This window comes from Rhinoraja longicauda, chromosome 15, assembly GCF_053455715.1.
Source record: "Rhinoraja longicauda isolate Sanriku21f chromosome 15, sRhiLon1.1, whole genome shotgun sequence".
In the NCBI taxonomy this organism is placed as follows: Eukaryota; Metazoa; Chordata; class Chondrichthyes; order Rajiformes; family Arhynchobatidae; genus Rhinoraja; species Rhinoraja longicauda.
Window position 1 is genome coordinate 20,295,182 of NC_135967.1, and position 21,234 is coordinate 20,316,415.

Here is a 21,234-nt window from a genome sequence, read left to right on the forward strand (position 1 = left end):
TTCATGTTAATGTATAACCATGCCGCACCCTTTCCCATGAGCAATGAATTTATTTAAAAATCTTATGCATGGATGCTTATCTAATACCATTTGAGAACCCAAATATACTACATTCACTGGAGACATACCATCACTTGATTGAACATTTCCTGATGGGATACTAATATAATTTAGATATTAGACACAGGCAGAATAAGACAATGGTAATGAATGGCTTGGAGCAAGGGCAAAAGGCAGCTGGCACCAGTTTCACAAATGTTATGATGGACACAAAATATTGGAGTAATTCAGCGGGACACTTTACCCTACCATATCTCTATGTCTCCCTCTCTCCTGACTCTCAATCTGAAGAATGGTCTTGACCCGAAACGTCACCCATTCCTTCTCTCTAGAGAAACGATGCGTCCCGCTGAGTTACTCCAGCATTTTGTGTCTATCTTTGGTGTGTTTTTAATCAGCATCTGCAGTTCCTTCCTGACAAAAGTTATGGTTACACACCAGTTGGGCGAGCACTTTGAAGGGACACCTAGACAAAAAGTCTGTGGTCGTGCATAATAAAATATTTGGGATGTTGCTAAAACACTCTGTATAAAGTCATGGAGCATGGACCAAAACTCGAACTGTGTGCAAGCTTGGATCTCATTATTTCTGCATAGACAGGTCCCTGCCGTAAAATCTCATGATTATTCGCACCATATCCAAATCCTCATTCTTCCAAGATTTACCTTTTTTTATTTTGAGTACCCCTCATGTCATTTTGTGGTTCCTTCCTGCTCCACCTATTTTTTTTTGTCCCATGATTTCTTATTTATTGATACTCAATCATAATTTCACAATTTTTTGTTTTCACTTTAAGGGTTTGAATTTAGGTCACACAATATTGTCAAAGTAGTGACAAAAATGGAAGGCAAGGTATTATAAGTAACTAGACTGAGGTGGACCCGTTGGGTCCAAATCTCTCCTGCGGGCCTCTCCTGGGGCAACCGTTCCCCAACTGACGATCCTGCAGGCCTGGCAACCCTCTCCAACTGACGAAGCCCGTTGGCAGGCGGGGAGTGTCCCCCGGGGCTGTGGGCAGGTGAGGGGGGACAGGTAAGGGGAGAGGGAGCCACTCACCTTGGCCCTGTGCCACCAGCGCTGCAACCAGAGCGATCCGTGGACCCAAAGCCTCTCCTGCAGCACGGCGGCGATCGTTGGCGACAGCCATCTTGTTGGACCCTCTGCCGCTGCGCTGCACCACGGGAGGAAGGTCAGGCGGGGGCACACCGGGATGGGCGCCGGTCCTCCCGGCGGGGGAGGGGGCGGGGGGAGGAGCGCATCTATTAGAGTTAGCGGCAGCTCGTGGGCTCAGCATCCCCCTCCCCCTCATTGGCCCCAAATCTCTCCTGCATTTGGTCCAGCACCCTCTCCTTCCCCATTGCCCCCCGCTCACGCACACATTCCCCGCTCAACCCCCTCCTCCATTCCTATCTCCATCCCTCCTCAACCCCCCTTATCCCTTCTCCCTGACCCACTCCATCCCCTCTCAACCCCCCCCAAACCTCTCCTGCATTGGTCTAGCATCCTCCCTTCCTCTACTTCCCCCTTCCCCTCCTCCCCCTCACACACTCACCCACTCCATCCCCCCTCAACCCCCCTTATCTCCCCTCCACACACCAACTCCATCCCCCCTCAACCCCCCTTATCCCCACTCCTCCCCTCCCCACTCATCCATCCCCCCTGAACCCCCTTCCTCCCCTCCCCCCACTCCATCCCCACTCAAACCTTCCTTATCCCCCACTCCTTCCCTCCCCCCACTCACCCACCTCATCCCCCCTGAACCCCCTCCTCCCTCCCGCACACCCACTCCATCCCCCCTCAAGCCCCCTCCTCAACCCCTCCCTCACCAACTCACCCAACTCCATCCCCCCACAACCCCCCTTATCTCCTCCCTCCTCCCCGCCCCCCTTACCCACTCAAACACTCTATCCCCCCTCACGTGGCCGGAAGCGAGCTGCGAGTCGCTGCCGTTTGCACCATCGGAGGCGCGGACTGACGTCAAAAACGCAGCTCATCCTCCCGGCGGGGGGAGCGGGTGAGGGATAAGGGCGGATGGAGTGGGTGAGGGGAGATGGGGGTTGAGGGGGGAAGGAGTGGGTGAGTGGGGGGGTTCAGGGGGGATGAAGTGGGTGAGTTAGCGGCAGCTCGTCGGCCCACAGCCCCCCCCCCCCCATTGGCTACCACTCCCGCCCCCGGCGGTCACTGTGCCCCCCCTCCCTCATTGGTCGTCACTCGGGCGGGTCCCATTGTGACGTCATACGCTGCACATGGCAAGCATCGGTTTAATAAGGTCATTAAAAAACTTTAAAATCTCTCTAACTTTAAAAATATAAGACCAATTTAAATGAAACTTGGATGAAGGTGTCCCCAGGACAAAGGAGAGCAAGGTGGTCCTAAAATTGTTGTGCTATCGTGTACCGTTTTTCGGATGAAAACCACACAAAGAAACAACTAAGGCACAAACATACGGAACAAACAAGATGAGAGTTTTAGAGACAGACAGACAGACAGACAGAGACAGACAGAGACAGACAGACAGACAGACAGACAGACAGACAGACAGACAGACAGACAGACAGATAGATAGATAGATAGATAGATAGATAGATAGATAGATAGATAGATAGATAGATAGATAGATAGATAGATAGATAGATAGATAGATAGAAGCCAAAGGTGCTTGCTAGTACAGCATACAGTGTGTGCGCTCCCACACAGATGCTCAGTCCTCAGCTGGTACATCACCGACAAAGGTACACATACAAAATCGAGGTTCTGGGAAGAGACAATCTTACAATGTTTAGATTGTATTGCAAGGCCATTCATTTCAATTCCCCTCTTCCAGTAGTTATAACCAATGAAAATAATTACAGGTGCTGTAGTAAATATCTTTATGAGAGAAGGCACAGTGAATGAAATAATTTTATTTTAGCATGCAGAGGAAGAAATATCTACAACATAGATATAACATAGTGGCCGTGCCCATTCATTCTGAGCACAGTAATTGGGAAAATAATTGATAAGGGAATAGGAGACTTGCTAAAGAAATTAAAGGCAGATAAAAATAGAAATTCCTAAAAAAGAAAGCATGTTTTTTGTTAGGATAGCTATAAGCAGCAGCTGTAAATACGATTCATTGTAGAAGACAATAAAGACTATTAATGTGGAAAGTAGCATCCAGGGAAGTCCTTAATCATTTTGCCTTAATTACGGATAGTTGGTGTACATACTCTTCCATCAGCACAATCAGCCATGATATCAATGCAGTGTTAAATATCACAGATTTACATACCTATACTGAGCAATAAGATGTACTACGGTAACCAAAGCTGTCAGATCAAATTACATAGCAAAAGACACAAGGAACCGCAGATGTTAGTTTACAAACAAAGCCACAAAGTGCTGGAGTAACTCAGCAGGCAAGGCAGCACCTTTAGAGAACATGGATAGGTGACGCTTTGGGTCAGGGCCCTTCTTCTTGGAGATGGGTGGGGGAGGGGGTGGGGAGAAAGTTGGAAGGGAGGGGGGGGCAGCACAAAGCCTGGCAAGTAATGGTTGGATACAGGGGGGGTGGGGATTGACAGGCAGATGGTTGGACAAAGGCCAGAGATGAAAAGTCAGAAGGTGTGAGAGAAAAGGATTGAAGAGTTGAATTGTGAAGGTAGACAAAGGAATATAGAGGGAATGGGAGAAATAGGTGCGAGTCCAGACGATGGACAGGGGAGAGACGTTGAGGGTAAGAAGAGACGGGGATTTTGTAGTTACTTAAAATTGGACAATTCAATGTTGGGCTGTTATCTACACAAGTGGAATATGAGGGGCTGATCCTTACTTCGCATGTCGCCTCACTCCGGCAATGGGAAAGCACAGGACCGAAAGGTCAGTATGGGAATGAGAAAATGGGTTGAAAGGGTTAGCAACCTGGACATCTAGTAGGCTTTAGCGGAGCGGTTCAGCGAAAGTTTCTGAGCCTAGACTTGGTCTCACCGATGTACAGCAGGCCACATCAAGGTGCAGCAAATGTGATTGTGAGGCTGTGTCTCACCTGGAAGGATTGTTGGGGTCCTTGAGTGGAGGTGAGGGTGAAGATAAAGGGATAAGTGTTACCTCTTCTGTGGTTGGAGGGGGTGGTTTGGGTGGGAAGGGATAAGTGAAGCAAGGAGATGCAGAGGGAGCGGTCTCTGCTGAAGGTGGAAAGGAGTGGGGATGGGAAGATGTGACTGGCAGTGGGATCACATCACATTGGAGGATATGACTGATGATGATATGTTGGATGTGGAGGCTGGTGGGGTGAAAGACGAGGATGGGAACTCTACCCTTACTCTGTCTGGGGGGTGGGGGAAAGAGGGCAGAACTATGGGACACAGAGGAGATGTGGGTGAGCGATCCATCAATGACAGCAAGGGGAAACCACAATTACCAAGGAAAGATGACATCTCGGATGTCCTAGAATGGAAAGCTTCATCTTGGGAACAGATGCGGCAGAGGTGGAGAAATTGAGAGTAGGGGATAGAATCTTTCTCAGAGGTAGGATGACAGGATGTGTGATCCAGAATACTGTGGGAGTTGGTTGGTCTGGAGTAGATGGCAATCAGTAGGATGTCCCAAGTGATGGAGACAGAGAGATCAAGAAAGAGGAGAGAGGTGTCAGAGATAGTCCAAGAGAATTTGTGGGCAGGGTGGAAGTTAGTGGTAAAGTTGAGGAAATCAACACGTTCTGCATGGGTGCAGGATGCAGTCATCAATGTAGCGGAGAAAGAGTTGGGGGATGTGTGGAACAAGGACGGTTTGCGTAACCAATAAAGAGGCAGGCCAGGTTGTGGTTCTTCGGACTGCCGTTGGCTACACCTTTAACTTGACACCTTTAACTTGTAAATAGCAACTTACAATAAAAACAATCTATCAACAATTAATTTCCCCATGAACTGGTCACTTCCTTTTTTCCATACATTATTTGCGCCCATTTCTAATCCTTAATTTTCTGAGTTAATTCTCTCCTACTGGCCCCATTTTTTTCCAATTCCTTATTTAAACATACTTTTCCCTCATGCCCAATTTGCAGCTGCCTTTTCCTTATCCCTATATTAATAGTACCCCATGGTCTCTCACTCACAACACCTATCCACTAATTCTACTATTTAATGCTTTCCATCTACGATCAACCTCTTTTAGATCCCAAATTAAGTGGTGCTCCTCCCTCCTTGTGAATTCTTTCTTTGAATTTCCAATTGGCTCAGTTTAAATGCCATTTGTAATACAACTAAGTTCCATCAATTCTGAGCTTTACCAAGTTTTCTAACCAGCACCAAATCCCATCAACCATTGGGATCTGCAGAAGCTACCTTAAAGAAATGGCTTGATTTTAAATTTTGCAATTTTATCCCAAATCCCTCCATATCTCTGCATTCTCCTCTGTCTATTAGCCTCAGAAATATCTCCAAACTCTGAATATTCTTAAGCATCCCAAAGTTAATCACTGCCACATTGGTTGCTGTGCCCATGACTCTCAAGTACTAGTAAGTTTCTTAAACTTTTTTCTAGTCACTTTTATCCTTAAAGTCACAGTTTAAAATGTATCCTGTCGATCAAGGTTTTGGTCAGGTACCAAATAGATTCATGGCTTCCTGTGTAAGTTGACATATTTTTGTTAATATTTCCAGGATGATTTTGCCAGAAATATAAATGGTGGTTACTGTTATCCTACTAAGTTTCTCAAAGGATTTCTCTTGATGAGTCCCAAAATATGTTTAAAAAGAAACATTGATTGAATATGTAAGTTGTTTTAAACATAATTAAAATAATGATGAAATACTTCAACATTAACTGTAAGTTAACCTCCTGTTTGTAAGCATGGGGTTTGTGGGGCTGTATGGTTTAGTTGGAAAGGGTTTACACAAGGTCGTAGTGAATATGAAATAATATGGTAGGAGGGAACTATGGGACCCATTGAAAAGTTTAGCAAGGGCAGATTCCCTTCAGCAATCTGGCATCTTAAAATAGGGTTACGGGAAAATGAAAATTTGATGATGACCAGAGAGAGCTTGGAAAGGCAAGAAAATGGCACTCGATGTAGGATAGATACGAATAACGGCAGTGACGACAAGGGGTACAACCATCAATTCAAATATGGAAGAGAAAGAAGGATAAGAAAAATAACTCTCAGGGACATAAACAAAAGTTGCTTCATTTATAACTACGGTAAACCCATGAATTGACAGGCAAAAATCAAAAATTTAAAATGCAAATTCTGAAAATCTGCTGTAATGAAACAGAAAGTCCTGGTAAAACTAAGCGGTCCAGGCAGCAATGTGAACAGAGAGACGGGGTTAACATTTCAGAATGGCCTGATGATAATTCCTGGAGCTAAAACATTAAGGACCCTTTCCACAGATGCCACCTGACTTGCTGAGTGTGTCCAGCATTTTCTTAGTTGGGACGTACAGTGCCCTCTATAATGTTTGGAAAAGGATCCATGATTTATTTATTTGTCTCTGTTCTCCACAATTTGAGATTTGTAATAGACAAAATCACATGTGGTTAAAGTGCACATTGCCAGATTTTATTAAAGGGTATTTTTATACATTTTGGTTTCACCATGTAAAAATTACAGCTGTGTTTATACATAGTTCCCCCATTTCAGGGCTTTATTAATGTTTGGGACACATGGCTTCACAGGTGTTTGTAATTGCTCAGGTATGTTTAAATGCTTCCTTAATGCAGGTGTAAGAGAGCTCTCAGCACCTTTCCTCCAGTCTTTCCATCACCTTTGGAAACTTTTATCAACATGAGGACCAAAGTTGTGCCAATGAAAGTCAAAAAAGCCATTATGAGACTGAGAAACAAGAATAAAATTGTTAGAGATATCAGCCAAACCTTAGGCTTACCAAAATCAACTGTTTGGAACATCATTAAGAAGAAAGAGGGCACTGGTGAGCTTCCTAATCGCAAAGGGACTGACAGGCCAAGGAAGACCTCCACAGCTGATGACAGAAGAATTCTTTCTATAATAAAGAAAAATCCCCAAACACTTATCTGGCAGATCAGAAACACTCTTCAGGGGTGAGATGTGGATTTGTCAATGACCATTGTCCGCAGAAGACTTCATGAACATAAATACAGAGGCTACACTGCAAGATGCAACCCACTGGTTAGCCATAAAAATAGGCTGGCCACGTTACAGTTTGCCAAGAAATACTTAAAAGAGCAACCACAGTTCTGGAAAAAGGTCTTGTGGACAGACGAGATGAAGTTTAACTTATATCAGAGTGATGGCAAGAGCAAAGTATGGAGGAGAGAAGGAACTGCCCAAGATCCAAAGTATACCATCTCATTTGTGAAACACAGTGGTGGGGGTGTTATGGCCTGGGCATGTATGGCTGTTGAAGGTACTGGCTCACTTATCTTCATTGATGGGAGTAGCATAATGAATTCTGAAGTGTATAGACACATCCTATCTGCTCATGTTCAAACAAATGCCTTAAAACCCATTGGCCGGCGGTTCATTCTACAGCAAGACAATGATCCCAAACATACTGCTAAAGCAACAAAGGAGTTTTTCAAAGCTAAAAATTGATAAATTCTTGAGTGGCCAAGTCAATCACCCGATTTGAACCCAATTGAGCATGCCTTTTATATGCTGAAGAGAAAACTGAAGGGGGTTAGCCCCCAAAACAAGCATAAGGTAAAGATGGCTGCAATACAGGTCTGGCAGAGCATCACCAGGGAAGACACCCAGGAACTGGTGATGTCCATGAATCGCAGCCTTAAAGCAGTCATTGCACGCAAAGGATATGCAACAGAATATTAAACATGACTACTTTCATTTACATGACATTGATGTGTCCCAAACATTATGGTGCCCTGAAATGGGGGGACTATGTATAAACAATGCTGCAATTTCTACATGGTGAAACCAAAATGTATAAAAATGGCCTTTATTAAAATCTGACAACGTGCACTTTAACCACATGTGTTTTTTTCTATTACAAATCTCAAAGTGTGGAGTACAGAGGCAAATAAACAAATGTCCCAAACATTATGGAAGGCACTGTATGTTGCCTAACTTGCAAATATTGCAGGTTACCTATTCCCCTTTTATTTAAAATACATTAGCAGGGTATTTAACCCAATAATAATAATTTCCAATAAAAATTATGCCCATAAGAAAATTTGTCAAGGCAATTTTGTGTGCAATTTTCCTTAGCTCATCTGACATCATTCAAGGCGAAACCGCACACCCAGTAAAATTGCCAGTTGTGAACCACGTTTCCTCCCTTACCAACATTTGGGAATAAACTGCAATCTTGCTTGAACAGTCATAAAAATAATTAGGATCTCATGGTATTGGGATTGGCTATGAGGAACTACGTGGTCTACATGTTAACATTGATGTCCATCTAGCAGCAACTGCCAGACAGAGTTTTCAATGCTCAGGGTAATTACATCACCGATTCAGCCTTTCTATGCTTATTAATTCTCTCAAACCTGGCGCAGGACTTACTCATGGCAATATAGGGGACTGGGGGACGGTATTAGAAAAACTGGGATGGCCTCACCTTCATGGCAGTCTTGAATGCCTCTGTTTTGTGGCTGACACAAGGACAATTATTTTAAGGTCTGACATCCATTTCCCAGTGGATTAAAGACATGGAGACTGAGAGATTTTCATGCAAGCCCTGTCAGAAAGCTCAAAGGTCACAGTTTAAAACAAATTTCTGGGTATAAACCAGCATGGCATATTGAACATTTGGCCAATTTCAAGGTACTTGATGGGGGGTCCAATTAACCTTCAGCGCTACGTGCACACAAAATCAAACGCACCAAAAAAAGATGAAATCCAGTTTCTTGGCAATAGTCCTTAAATATCACAAATCTCTGCAGAAACAATTAGGGACCCCTATGGGCAATCTTGACATAAGTAGGAACAGAACCAGCTTCAGTTCTTGAAGTGCTTTTAAAATTGCAGTAAGGAATTTAAGAGTGCTGTACTTAAATAACTTTAATCTGGTCCCTGGTAGCTACTAAGATACTAATTGCCTTAGCCAGTGTGCCAGTTCTACAACCAGTGCTTTGATTTGTAAGTAACTTTGATCAGCACACACACTCTTCCTCATTATTGCTGTGCTCATAACTGGCCATCAATTCTTCTATTTCAGCTTAAGTCTGATTCCTGGCTCTAGTGTTATATATCATTGTCATCTGTGGAGCACCTTTTTTCTCTTTTTCTGGACCTGTAAACAGTTCTGCACAGCTCACATCCATTCTGTCCCATGAAAATACATTTATTGGTTCAAGCAGCTCCAAGTGTGAACAATATTCTCAGTACTCCAAGCTGACTCCAAGCACAATCCACCTTAACCCACTATAAGAATAAAGAACTTTAATCTGGTCCCTGGTAGCTCCTCCATCTCCGCGGCATCTACGCCCAGGATGAGGTGTTCCATACAAGGGCATCGGAGATGTCCTCATTCTTTAGGAAACGGGGGTTCCCCTCTTCCATTATAGATGAGGCTCTCACTAGGGTCTCCTCAATATCCCGCAGCTCCGCTCTTGCTCCGCCTCCCCTATTCCTCATTTCCACCCCATCAGCCGTTGCATACAACATATTTCCTCCAACATTTCCACCTCCTCCAACGGGATCCAATACAGGCCACATCTTCCCATCTCCTCCCCTTTCTGCTTTCCGCAGAGACTGTTCCCTCCGAAACTCCCTGGTCCACTCATCCCTTCCCACCCAAACCACCCCCTCTCCAGATACTTTTCCCTGCAACCGCAGGAGATGCAACACCTGTCCCTTTACCTCCCCCCTTGACTCCATCCAAGGACCCAAACAGTCTTTCCAGGTGAGGCAGAGGTTCACCTGCACCTCCTCCAACCTTATCTACTGTATCCACTATTCCAGATGTCAACTTCTCTACATCGGCGAGACCAAGCACAGGGTTGGCGATCATTTCGCTGAACACCTCCGCTCAATTCATCCTAACCAACTTGATTTCCCGTTGGCTCAGCACTTCAACTCTCCCTCCCATTCCCAATCTGACCTTTCTGTCCTGGGCCTCCTCCATTGCCAGAGTGAGGCCCAGCGCAAATTGGAGGAACAGCAACTCATATTTTGGTTGGGTAGTTTACACCCAGCGGTATGAACATTGACTTCTCTAACTTCAGATAGTCCATGCTTTCCCTCTCTTCTCCCCTCCCTCCCAGTTCTCCCACCAGTCTTCCTGTCTACGACTACATCCTATCTTTATCCCAACCCCTCCCCTGACATCAATCTGAAGAAGCGTCTCGACCCGAAACGTCACCCATTCCTTCTCTCCAGAGATGCTTCCTGACCCGCTGAGTTACTCCAGCATTTTGTGTCTACCATAAGAATAATGAAGTATGCTGTGAAGAATTATAATGTCATTATGGCCTTAATGGGATTCTGGCTGAGTGCTGTTGACATCTTCTGTGGAAATGTTACGTCTGACAAGATGTATCTTCGTATCTCAATGATTTGGTCTGCTAAAGCTGTCAAAATAGCAGTGGGGCCTTTCTTACCAAATTACATTTGAAAATGCTCACCCATTCCTCTGTCACTTCCTTTATCATTAGGTTTCTTAGCTTGCTTGAATTGCCTTGATTAGCATGTAAAATTCTCTACTGTAGACGTGACCAAAACAGAAAATCTTTGCAACCTTGGAGAATTCATTTAGAGGTAAGCAAAAAGCATGTATGCGGTTGTGAGATAGAAATGTGAATATTTGACATGAGTGTGATAGCATAGGAATAACAGAATGCCATTATAGTAATTAATATTAAACTTACATGATGCATATGAGGAACATAAGCAATATTTTTTGAGAAATTAGCCCTTGGCTGTATTATTGAACTTTTCAAATTAGAAATTCTCAAAATATATCCCAAAGTGAAACACAGCTGCAAGACCATTTTAAAATAGTCTATTGGGCCAACAAACATACCGTTAAAGAAAGGTGTGGGGATTTCCCAAGAGAGTCAAGTGGTAACAAGAATGAGTCTGTCTACAATGACATTAAGTTAAAAGTTGAGAAAAGTATTGGCTCTGTATTGTTGTATGAAGTCCCAATATACCTTGTTAAGAATAAAGAAAAAAGGATCTGTTCTCTGTGCAATTTAATGAGATCCTCCGATGGGCCAGGAAAGAGACCAGAACATTACAAGTTGACACTGAATACTGAATTGATGAAACCCATGTTTGCAATTGAATAATGTTAAAGATAAGAATCAATAAAACACTGAAACAAATTTTAAGATTAAAATTAATGAGAGAAGTTTAGCAGAAGGAAAATAAACACATTTAAAGAAATACACTGACCTTTTGGCAAATCTAAATCATTATAAGTTGTGAAAAATACAAGTCAGGAACAGAGTTAACCATTACTCCAAAATAATTTGGAGTAATGCTGAAGAAAATTATGCACAACCATATCCAGAAAAAAACCCCCTGAAAAAGCAAGAAATGTCATGGAGAGAACTTTGCATTTGGGAGAAAATATAAAATGTTGAAGAAACAAGAATGACAAATAAAAATAGCTAGAAACCCCACCCCCCAGAAAATATTTGGATGACATTTCGCATTTAGCTAAATGCAGTGGCATTGAAAGAAATGGAGGATTTGGTAAATTATTTAATAAGTATTTCCAAGCTATTACAATGCAACATAATGCAACAATAACCACAGCAGAGGTCATAAGGAAAAAAGGTGTATAATTCTTGAAACAACAATAAAACATCTTGTTAGATAATTAGGGGCAAGTATTCCAAAAATAAGTAACCTTATTTTAAGTATCACTGTACATCTGATGTTAATAATTTTAATGCACTGAGTGTTTGTGATAAACAAATCCAGAAAAAATTGGCAGTTAGATGCGCTAAACAAACTCCCCAAAAAATCGTCAAATCAGCTGAGTTACGAAGTAGACCAACATAGGTTTGTGAATAATATTAAAAAGACTATTCAGTCATTTTGTCAAGGGAATTTGCAAGGATTATTGTCAAGTACTATCCTAGAGAAAGTAAAGGAAATTGAAGAAAATACAACCCACAGAGGAAAAAAATAATCTAAAGTTGTAACCCAAGGCGACTTTTACACACCTCTGAAAGCATTTTTGTGGTGATGTTAAGGCAGCTCGAGAGAGCAGTACTGAAATAGAGATATTGCATCTGAGTGCCCTCAATATTTTTAGAATTTGCTAATACACAAGAAGCAGCTTTGGGCCTCATTTTCCCCACAAATAAAACAATTGCTTTTGGGATCCATTGCATTTGATATGCTTCGGGGGTGTTTTCAGACATATAATGAAGTGCTACATAATCTCAACTGTGCCTTGTCACATAAAGTTGGGTCACAAAAGCCTGAAAGAGTGGAAGCAATCAGGTGCTTTTTGTAGCAGTACCACTCATTTTTAACCAATTGCACATGACCTATATAAAAACACTTCAGTGGACAACTTATTTGCTGTACTACGAGAGTCCTGGGGCTCATTGCCAGTCTGTTTTCTGCACTGAGGAGGCAGGATGACATCCAAAAAAAGCAGGCAAAGAGAAGAGAAAAGGTTTTGTTATCATTTCAATAACCAAAGTCAGCTCTGTTTTTAGCATCAAACCACATTCTCATGTTGGAAACAGAGAACAGAGGGAGTGATGACAGTTCAGGAGAAGGGCAAAACAGCATCAAAAACAATGGGCCACAAGACTTAAAAGGCGAAGAATAAAATTAGGAGTGTTGAAAATGAAAGGCCAAAGGCAAGATACAGAAAACCTATTACGATGAAAGGATGAATGGTAAAGAAGTCACAAGGCCAAATATCAGAAGCTGATTAAAAAAATGCCATGAATTTAAAATAAACTGGTTTTTTTAATGAAAAATGTGCAATGAATTTAATTGAAACACTGGTGGGAACCAAAGTTCCAGTAAAAGGGACCCCAAGACATCCTTAAGATCTTTAGATATTAACTGGAGGTGATAAATGTGGTTGATTTTCCAGATATTCCTGACAGTGCACAGGTCAGCTTGTCACTACCTTCAATGCTTTCACTTTGCAATGCACAAGTCAAAATGAGATGCAGGTCAGATACTGGCACATCTCATCCTGCACTCTAATTCTGAACTCACCAACAGTGCAGTGGCAAAACCAAAGATCCTGATCCTTGGGGCACTGATGTACTTTGCATCTGGACTCTAAACAAGATTGCATTACGAGTGCTTATATCAACAGTGGGCTATTGAAGTGCACATTTCCTAGTATGAAACATGACAACAACTATTTCCTGGTTATTTTGCTTCACTTGAGAAATCCAAACTGACACTTTGAGCTATGCATATGTATCTGATGCTGTTTCGGCTTCAGACACACATCAGGGGACATCATTCATATCATATAAGATTCCTTTTGGGACATTGGAGGGAAATAGGAGTACATTGTTTCAGAAGCATCCAGTTCTAAAGCAACAAGGTTAAAATAGAGCTGTGTACTGGGACCCCATGCTTGCTAATTACCTTCCATCGTCAGCTGCTTGAAATGCCTCCATGGTCAAAATCTTTTATTTCTCTCAATGCCACCAATTCTTTGATGGCCAACAATTCCCACCCTGATTCTGATCAGACATTGACCATCAGGGACCCTGCCGCAATGATATGATTGCAGTTCCTGACAACACATTTCCTTTTGTCCCGGTCTACCCTCTCCAACTGCAGTCCTTAAGGAAAACATAACATCAATCTAAGGCATCCCTGAGGCATCAAAGTTTCTCATGTTTGTTGTATGTAAACAACACTACAATCAAAATACAGTTGGTGGTAGTCAAGCTGTGATAATATCACATATGGACACAAAAAGCCGGCATAATTCAGCAGGACAAACAGCATCTCTGGAGAGAAGGAATGGGTGACATTTCGGATCCAGACCCTTTTGTGTCTATCTTCGGTTTAAACCAGCATCTGCAATTCCTTCTTACACATAATATCATATATCTGATTGTGAAATCTATATTTACAGACGATATTTTGCTAATGGATAGTCTAGAGGACAAATAGACAGTTTCGAATGCATAAATGAATTGGGTCTTAGATAAATCTGTCTAGATCTAGTTTAGATAAACGTGCACATGTTATATTCACAAGACCCAACTTCTAAAATATGGAAACTTTATCAAGTTAAATTACAATTTGAATCAGCTAAATATTCATATTGAACTTCTTTCTTGTGGCAAAAAAATAAGAGAGCACACAAAATAAGGTAGTTCTGGCACGTCTATGATGAAGTCATACTCAAGACTGGTTTGAGAATGTTGATAAAAATATTGAGATTTCTGACAAAATCATAGCTAGTCACCTACTCATACATTATGAACATCTGTAAAATTGCTTAAACATAAACAGCATTGATAGCTACATTAAATCCTCGCTAGCTGGTACAAGATTGATAGCAATAAACTAATTTGAGATTGCTCTGTTTTGCTGTCATTGATTGAATGCTTTGCGTCTGTCCTCAACAAGAGCAATGCAATACAATCCAGTATGAATATCTAAAGTAAAGAAATTAGTTGTTTGGAAACCAATTATTAAAAAATATCAAAATATGCTACCAGGTTTTCTCCATCCGAAGACACTAAGATTACATAGACAGGATTGTGAGATTTTGATTGGGTGATCAACATATTCATATTGTAAATAAACAGCAGCCAAAAGTTTGTCCATGAACAAAAACAGTTTTTTTTTGTGCAAAATCTGCTTAAAATATAAGGCTTTATTAACTTGCAGTTAACGTTCATATCTTCAACAATGGTTAGAAGCACAATCTTTTATGTTTAGAAATTAAGTTTTCCAGTGTCCTTACAGCAAAGAAAATCTGATAAAAGATTCTTGCTCTCTTAGCATTAGTCCCATTCCTCCAGTTAGTTCCTGCAACCGATTCTGCCTCATATATCCATCAACTCTTGATTCTCTTAACACCTATGCGCGGTAATTAACAGTGACCAATTAACCTACCAGCCACCGGGTCTTGTGAAGAGGAAGAAATCAAACCCCAGGGGGAAAACCTTTTTGGTCACAGGAGAAGACGCAAATGGCTTTTCAAGCTGTGAATACTGGACACTGAAGTAAAATGCATCATACTGTGCTTGCAATTTTATTCTGATGTTTATTCTAAGGCACACTCTTATTTGATATAGGAACATTTAACAGACTGTGGGAAGCAATGTAGCTAAATTTCAAATTGTATATATATATATGCATTTGATTCAGCTGGAACAACTAAACTGATAATTAAAATGTTAAAAAATCCAATCATAAACAAAGCCACTATCACTTAGTCTGGGATTCATGTTCATTTTGAGAAAGATTAAAATTATAACTTGATTAACTCAGTTGAGGAAGACAAGTCCTGCTGTGAACTATTTTACTTACAACGTTGCACAATCTCTTATCTGATAATGGTATCAGTCATTTTTAGCCAACATTTCTGTGCAAAATCAAAATATTGCAGATGCTAAAAACCGAAATGTTACAAATTACTCAGCAGGTCAGGCTGTATTTCCAGATTTAAAATTAGAGATAACATGTCAGATCAATTACTTTTTTTCAAAACTCAGAGCAGTTGCTAATGCGAGTCACCTCGACAATAGGGAATGCAAATGCAGTTTGGGTGAACATTTTGCAGAAAACCTCCAGCTTTGAGTGTGACCCAAATTTATGGCGATTTGTCACTGTAATTTTCTAACACACTCCCACTTGAACCTCTCTTCCTTTAGCCTCCAACATAGTCGAATGAAGTTCAACATAAGCTCAAGGAACAACACCTTCTCCGACGAGGCACATTAGAGCCTTCCAGTCTTAACTCAGAGTCCAACAATTTCAAATAATCAGCTTCCCAGAAGACCTATATAGCATTTTAACCTCTTTAAAATAACCTACTTCTCTCATTTATAAATTCTCTGGACTGACATTTTGTAATATAATGTCTCTCGTAAATAATTTCAGCGCTCAAATTTGCCTGACGTTGATCCATTTTATTTTGAAACGTGTCTTTAACTGGAAAAAAACAATATTCTTATTTTATTCACCAAACAAATGCATGCCTAAAATACCAGTTAAACTCCAGAGGTATGCAGAGAATGGTGGCATTAATTACCACTTTTACACAGCAATAGATCTGGCTGTTCTCTCTGCCGAGAATGATTTATGCTCTGACATCTGTGTACTTTTCTGCAAGACTGATATTGTTTCAGCCCACGTTCAGATCATTCATGCAATTCCGTAACAACATCACTTCTGCCCTTCTGCCATCAAAAGCAAACATTTCTACCACAAATGATTAAAATCCAAAGCTGAACTGTCCTTATGAGGAACTGAATGCTGCTGTGCAAGAATGCATAAATTCTGCAGACTTTTAAATATTTTTAAGATTTTAAATATTTGAAAACTGTGATAAAAGATTCTCAAGTCATAGTCACTTAAACTGACCATTAGTGCATGGTGCTCAAGTTGATTACACATTTTCACATTTACTTTTGTGGCACAATGTCAATGTCCATCAATTTAACAAAATCTTACCTTCAAGTTCACATCAGATATTCTGCCTGCATTAATTGTCAGGCAAAAGATGGGATGGCAGGTGGAATGAACCCTGGGGGTCAAAAGAACCTGGATGGGCTGCTGAAGAATGGAAGAGATAACTTGTCTGGAGTCCAAGTTTTCAAAAATGTTTTGTTGTACATGAATTTACATGATACATGTGACTGGCACATGCATGATGTGGAGTATCCTCTGGGTACTCCGGTTTCCTCCCACATCCCAAAGTATGAATTAACCCTAGTATCTAGGTGAGTGGTAACACCAGGGGAGATTTGTTAAGAATATAGGCAAAATACAAAATGCGATTAACACTGGATTATTGTCAATGGATGGTTGATGGTCAGCATTAACTAAGGATCTATGTCAGTGCCGTGTCTCACTGTGATGGTATGATACCAGGATTATCAATTCAGACACACTTAAGGTTTTACCTTTCTTTTACCTTTACCTTTCTACCTTTCACTAATATTTGTTCATACTCACAAGCAAACATGCAACCAGCATCTAGGATTTTAATCTTCATGATTCATAATTTATATCAATTTATCTTGGGTAAATTCAAGCAGCAGGAAAGAATGCAATTTTTCCAAAGGTATTGAGGCTCACTATCTACATTTGATAAATATTTACTTCAGACCATCCACAAACTCCAGATTTAAAACAACCTCATGAATGACCACAGCGAGAGAAAACTTAAAATAAAGTTACTGCATCAAGAAATATATGTTGCTAAGCACAAATAAACTCTCATGAACTGATGAGTTCCTGAGTATTTACAGCTACTGAGTTGCTTTTGAGGTAATTTACTGTTGGTTAAGATGTAGAAAATGCAGCAAACAAGTTGCATGCTGCAAGCCTCTACCAACACCATAATATACATTGAAGGAGCAGAGAAGATTCACCAGAGTCATAGAGTCATATAGTGTAGAAACAGGCCCTTCAGCCCAACTTGCCCACATCGACCAACATGTCCCATCCACACTAGTCCCACTTGCCTGCGTTTGGCTCATATCCCTCAAAACCAGTCCTATCCATGACATTTCAAAGTTTTTAGAACAATTGGAACACTTTTTGAATGTAGCCACTTGGATTATACAGGAAACATATCAGAAAGGTTGGGCAGCACAGTGACGCAGCGGTAGAGAAGATGCTTTACAGCGCCAGAGACCCAGGTTTGATCCTGACAACAGGAGCTGTCTATACAGAGTTTGTTTGTTCTTCCCGTGAGCGCGTAGGGTTTCTCCGGATGCTCCAGTTTCCTCCCACATTCCAAAGATGTGCAGGTTTGTAGGTTAATTGGCTTATGTAAATTGTCCCTAGTGTGTAGGATAGAACTAGTAAACGCTGATTGCTGCTCAGCACGGATTAGGTAAGCCGAAGTGCCTGTTTCCAGACTATATCTCTAAACTAAGGCATTCTACCCATAATCCAAGAGTGAATGGAGACAATGAGAAAGAGAAGAAATGCTCCTTCATCATATTTGTGCTTTTAAAACAACATTTATTTGTTGTTTTATACAAGCATCTCTCGCTTCAGCTTCTAATAAGGTAGCATCAGAACACAGCTCCCAATGATAGAGCAGACTTGCTTATTTTATGTTCAACTTATACCATGTTTCCTTTCATCCAACATGACCTAGACATTATGATGTTAAAAACAGCTCTTTTTTTTCCTGTGTGAAATGATCGTTTTATCTGCCCCAGTTTACATCTTTATAACTTAGTCCTTATATTGTATGATTTGACTGCCAAAGCTTGATAATGCAAATTCATGAGCAGAAATACTATTTCATAACAATGAATGCACCAGTACTGACTTACTTATCAGCACCCAATCATTAAGTTAGATGAATGCATTTAATGTGTTTTTGCATTCGGTGCTCTGTACCTAAGGCAATGGGAGACTGGTGTTGACATTATTGAGATCAATTCCAAAACATTCACAGTTACATTTTAGAAAGTCTATGAGTCTTTTAAAGTAAGGGTGAATTTTTGTTGGCTGCATTGATCTTGTGTTTCATAACTGCAACCTTAGGCTTTTATATCACTTATTTACATCAGATTATGGTAGAATACTGTCACAAAGTCATTTATGCAGTCACATGACGAAGTACTGTTTAGCCTTCTGGCCGAAGAGTAAATGATGAGTCTACCTCAATTGCTTGTGTACCCAGAGTTGCTAACACCCAATTCAAAGATTTCACACAGCTGACCACAATTCTAAAGTTAACTCACTGGAATGACAGGGCTCGGCTGGGAATACTAGTCTCTTGGTAAATAGCACCTTGTTTTAAACCTGCTGCTATGTTGGTCCCTGGTTCTTTTAGATACTATTGTATGTATTTCAGAGGCACAAGAAACTGCAGATATTGGAATCTTGAGCAAAAAAAATAATGCTGGAGGAACTCTGCGGGTCAGGCAGTAAACTGAGGAGGGAATGACAGCCGTTGTGGGTTGGGACACTTCTTCGAATGGATTGAGGGGAAGAAAGATTAAAAAGAGAGGAGGGGGTGATCAGCAGATGGGTGGAGTACGTGACAAAAGCTTGAAGTGAAAAGTAGAATTAAGGATATTAGATAAGGAAGAAGGGGAGGAGCAAAATGAAAAGCCAGAGGCAGGGATCTAGGTGGAAGAGGTCAAGGGGAGGGGAAAATGTTAAGATGATAGGGAATTGTGGGACTCAGGGATGGGAGATGAGCATATGATAGAAGGGGAAGGGGCAGAGTAACTGGGGTGGTGGGAGATATTTGTGCATACCAAATGCGGAAGTGTTAGTGTGCTGGGGAAACACTTTTGGGAACATACTTTTTTGGGGAACACACTTTTGGGACACACTTTTTTTGGGAACACACTTTTGGGAACACACTTTTTTTGGAAACACACTTTTTTGGGAAAGACTAAGTGGGGTGTGGTATTTCTTGAATCTACCCGTGGAATACGAGGTGCTGTTCTTCCAGCTTGTATATGCCTCAGTCTTACAATGGGGGAAGCCAAGGATAGAGAGATAGGTATGGAAAAGGGAAGGCAAGTTAAAATGATTGCAAACCGGGAGCTCCAGCAGGACTTGGTGGACAGAATGCAAGTGTTTATCGAGACAAGTTTATCGCCTAGTTTACAGTCTATGCTTAATCTTGCCAATCACATGTCGAGCACATCTACTATCAACCGAATGACCCAACAGCTACCTGGACTTCACCTTCTCCCACTTTGCCTCTTGCAAGGTCTCCATCCAAACTGCTCTTGAGAGTAAGAGAATCCTTACTCTCAATTTCTCTGTCTCCAGTCTATCTGGTCTCAAGATAAGGCTTTCCACTCTAGGACATCTGAGATGTCTTCTTAATTTAGTAAACATAGCCACCCCCTGCTTTATCCCCGTCCCCTTGGTACCCCTTCCATCAATATTTCAGCCTCAGGCTTTATATTTCATTCTTCCTCTTCTTTCCTGATCTGATACCCTTTTGTTTCCTTTTCACCTCTAGCCATCGTCTCTTATTCCACACATCTGCCAATCACCCTGCACCGCACCAATACTCACTTATCACTTACCAGATTTTGTTCCACCTTCACCTCTCTTTCTCAGTTTTCTTCGCCCCTACTTCAATCAGTCTGGAGAAGGGTCCCAATCCGAAGCATTGACTGTCCTTTCCTTCTGTAGAAGCTGCCTGACCTGCTGGGTTCCTCCACCAGTTTGTTTTTGTCCTTTGTGTAGGTTTAGTTGGTTTGGAGCCATTGATCGCAAAGCATCCTAAAACACTGCCAGAGTACATTTGCTAAACTCACTTAAATTGGCCAGTGGAATATTCTGACTGTGCAACTGAAAATCTCTCAAGTTCCAATCTTACTGGATCTAAAGACTTACCTTAGGTTGCAGGCAGGAGCAGGAGACTAATACAAGGGGTGCTGCTGTCAGATGGCTCCAGTTTCATAAAGCCAACTTTAATCATTCTACGTGACTGATCATGAGAAATGGTGATCAGTATAACTTCTCCTGTATATTATTTTTTTTCATGTAATGCCTGAAAAAGGATATGGACATTTTTTCCACAAACTTATCATGCTCATCATCTGTTTCAGAAAACTTCTTGATGTCATTTTCAAGACGCTTAATTTGCCGCTCCATAGCATCCAAACTGCTCTTGAGGTTTTGATCTGAAACTAAACACAGAAATAAATTCAAATAAGAAAACAAATCCAACTCAGAACATTTACAAAATTGCCAAATATACTTTAATCTATTACTGGTAATATTTACAGATAATAACTGCAATTCACTCAACCATGTTTGGTTGTATGATTAAAGTTTTTGTAAAATATTTTAAAAAGCTGTTAAAAAGCACGTGTGGCTGCGCCTAACGGCTGCGGCTCTCTGGCAGTCTGTTTGTCTTTTTTTTCTCTTTTTTTTGTTTGTGTGTCGGTTTGGGATGGTTTTTGTTTCTGTTTTTGGCTGTGTATGTGTGGGGTGGGGTCGGGGGAAACCTTTCTTTTTTTAAGGTCTCTTCCCCGGGGCGCGGCTCCTCCGCGGGGCCTTCCATCGCCCGCGGGGCCTTCCATCGCCCGGTGCGGCTCGGCCACGGGATTTAGCAGCGCCCGTTGCGGCTCGGC

At 41.4% G+C, this 21,234-nt stretch overlaps 1 protein-coding gene across 9 annotated transcripts in view; it reads right to left on the reverse strand.

Moving 5' to 3' along the window:
* diaph2 (diaphanous-related formin 2) overlaps positions 1–21,234 on the reverse strand; it is a 448,875-nt gene that overhangs the window by 138,484 nt on the left and 289,157 nt on the right. For all 9 annotated transcript variants that reach the window (XM_078412289.1, XM_078412288.1, XM_078412284.1 and 6 more), the window contains one exon: positions 20,662–20,787. In XM_078412289.1, the coding sequence (XP_078268415.1) occupies positions 20,662–20,787 (126 nt within the window). The remainder of the gene's footprint in view (positions 1–20,661; positions 20,788–21,234) is intronic.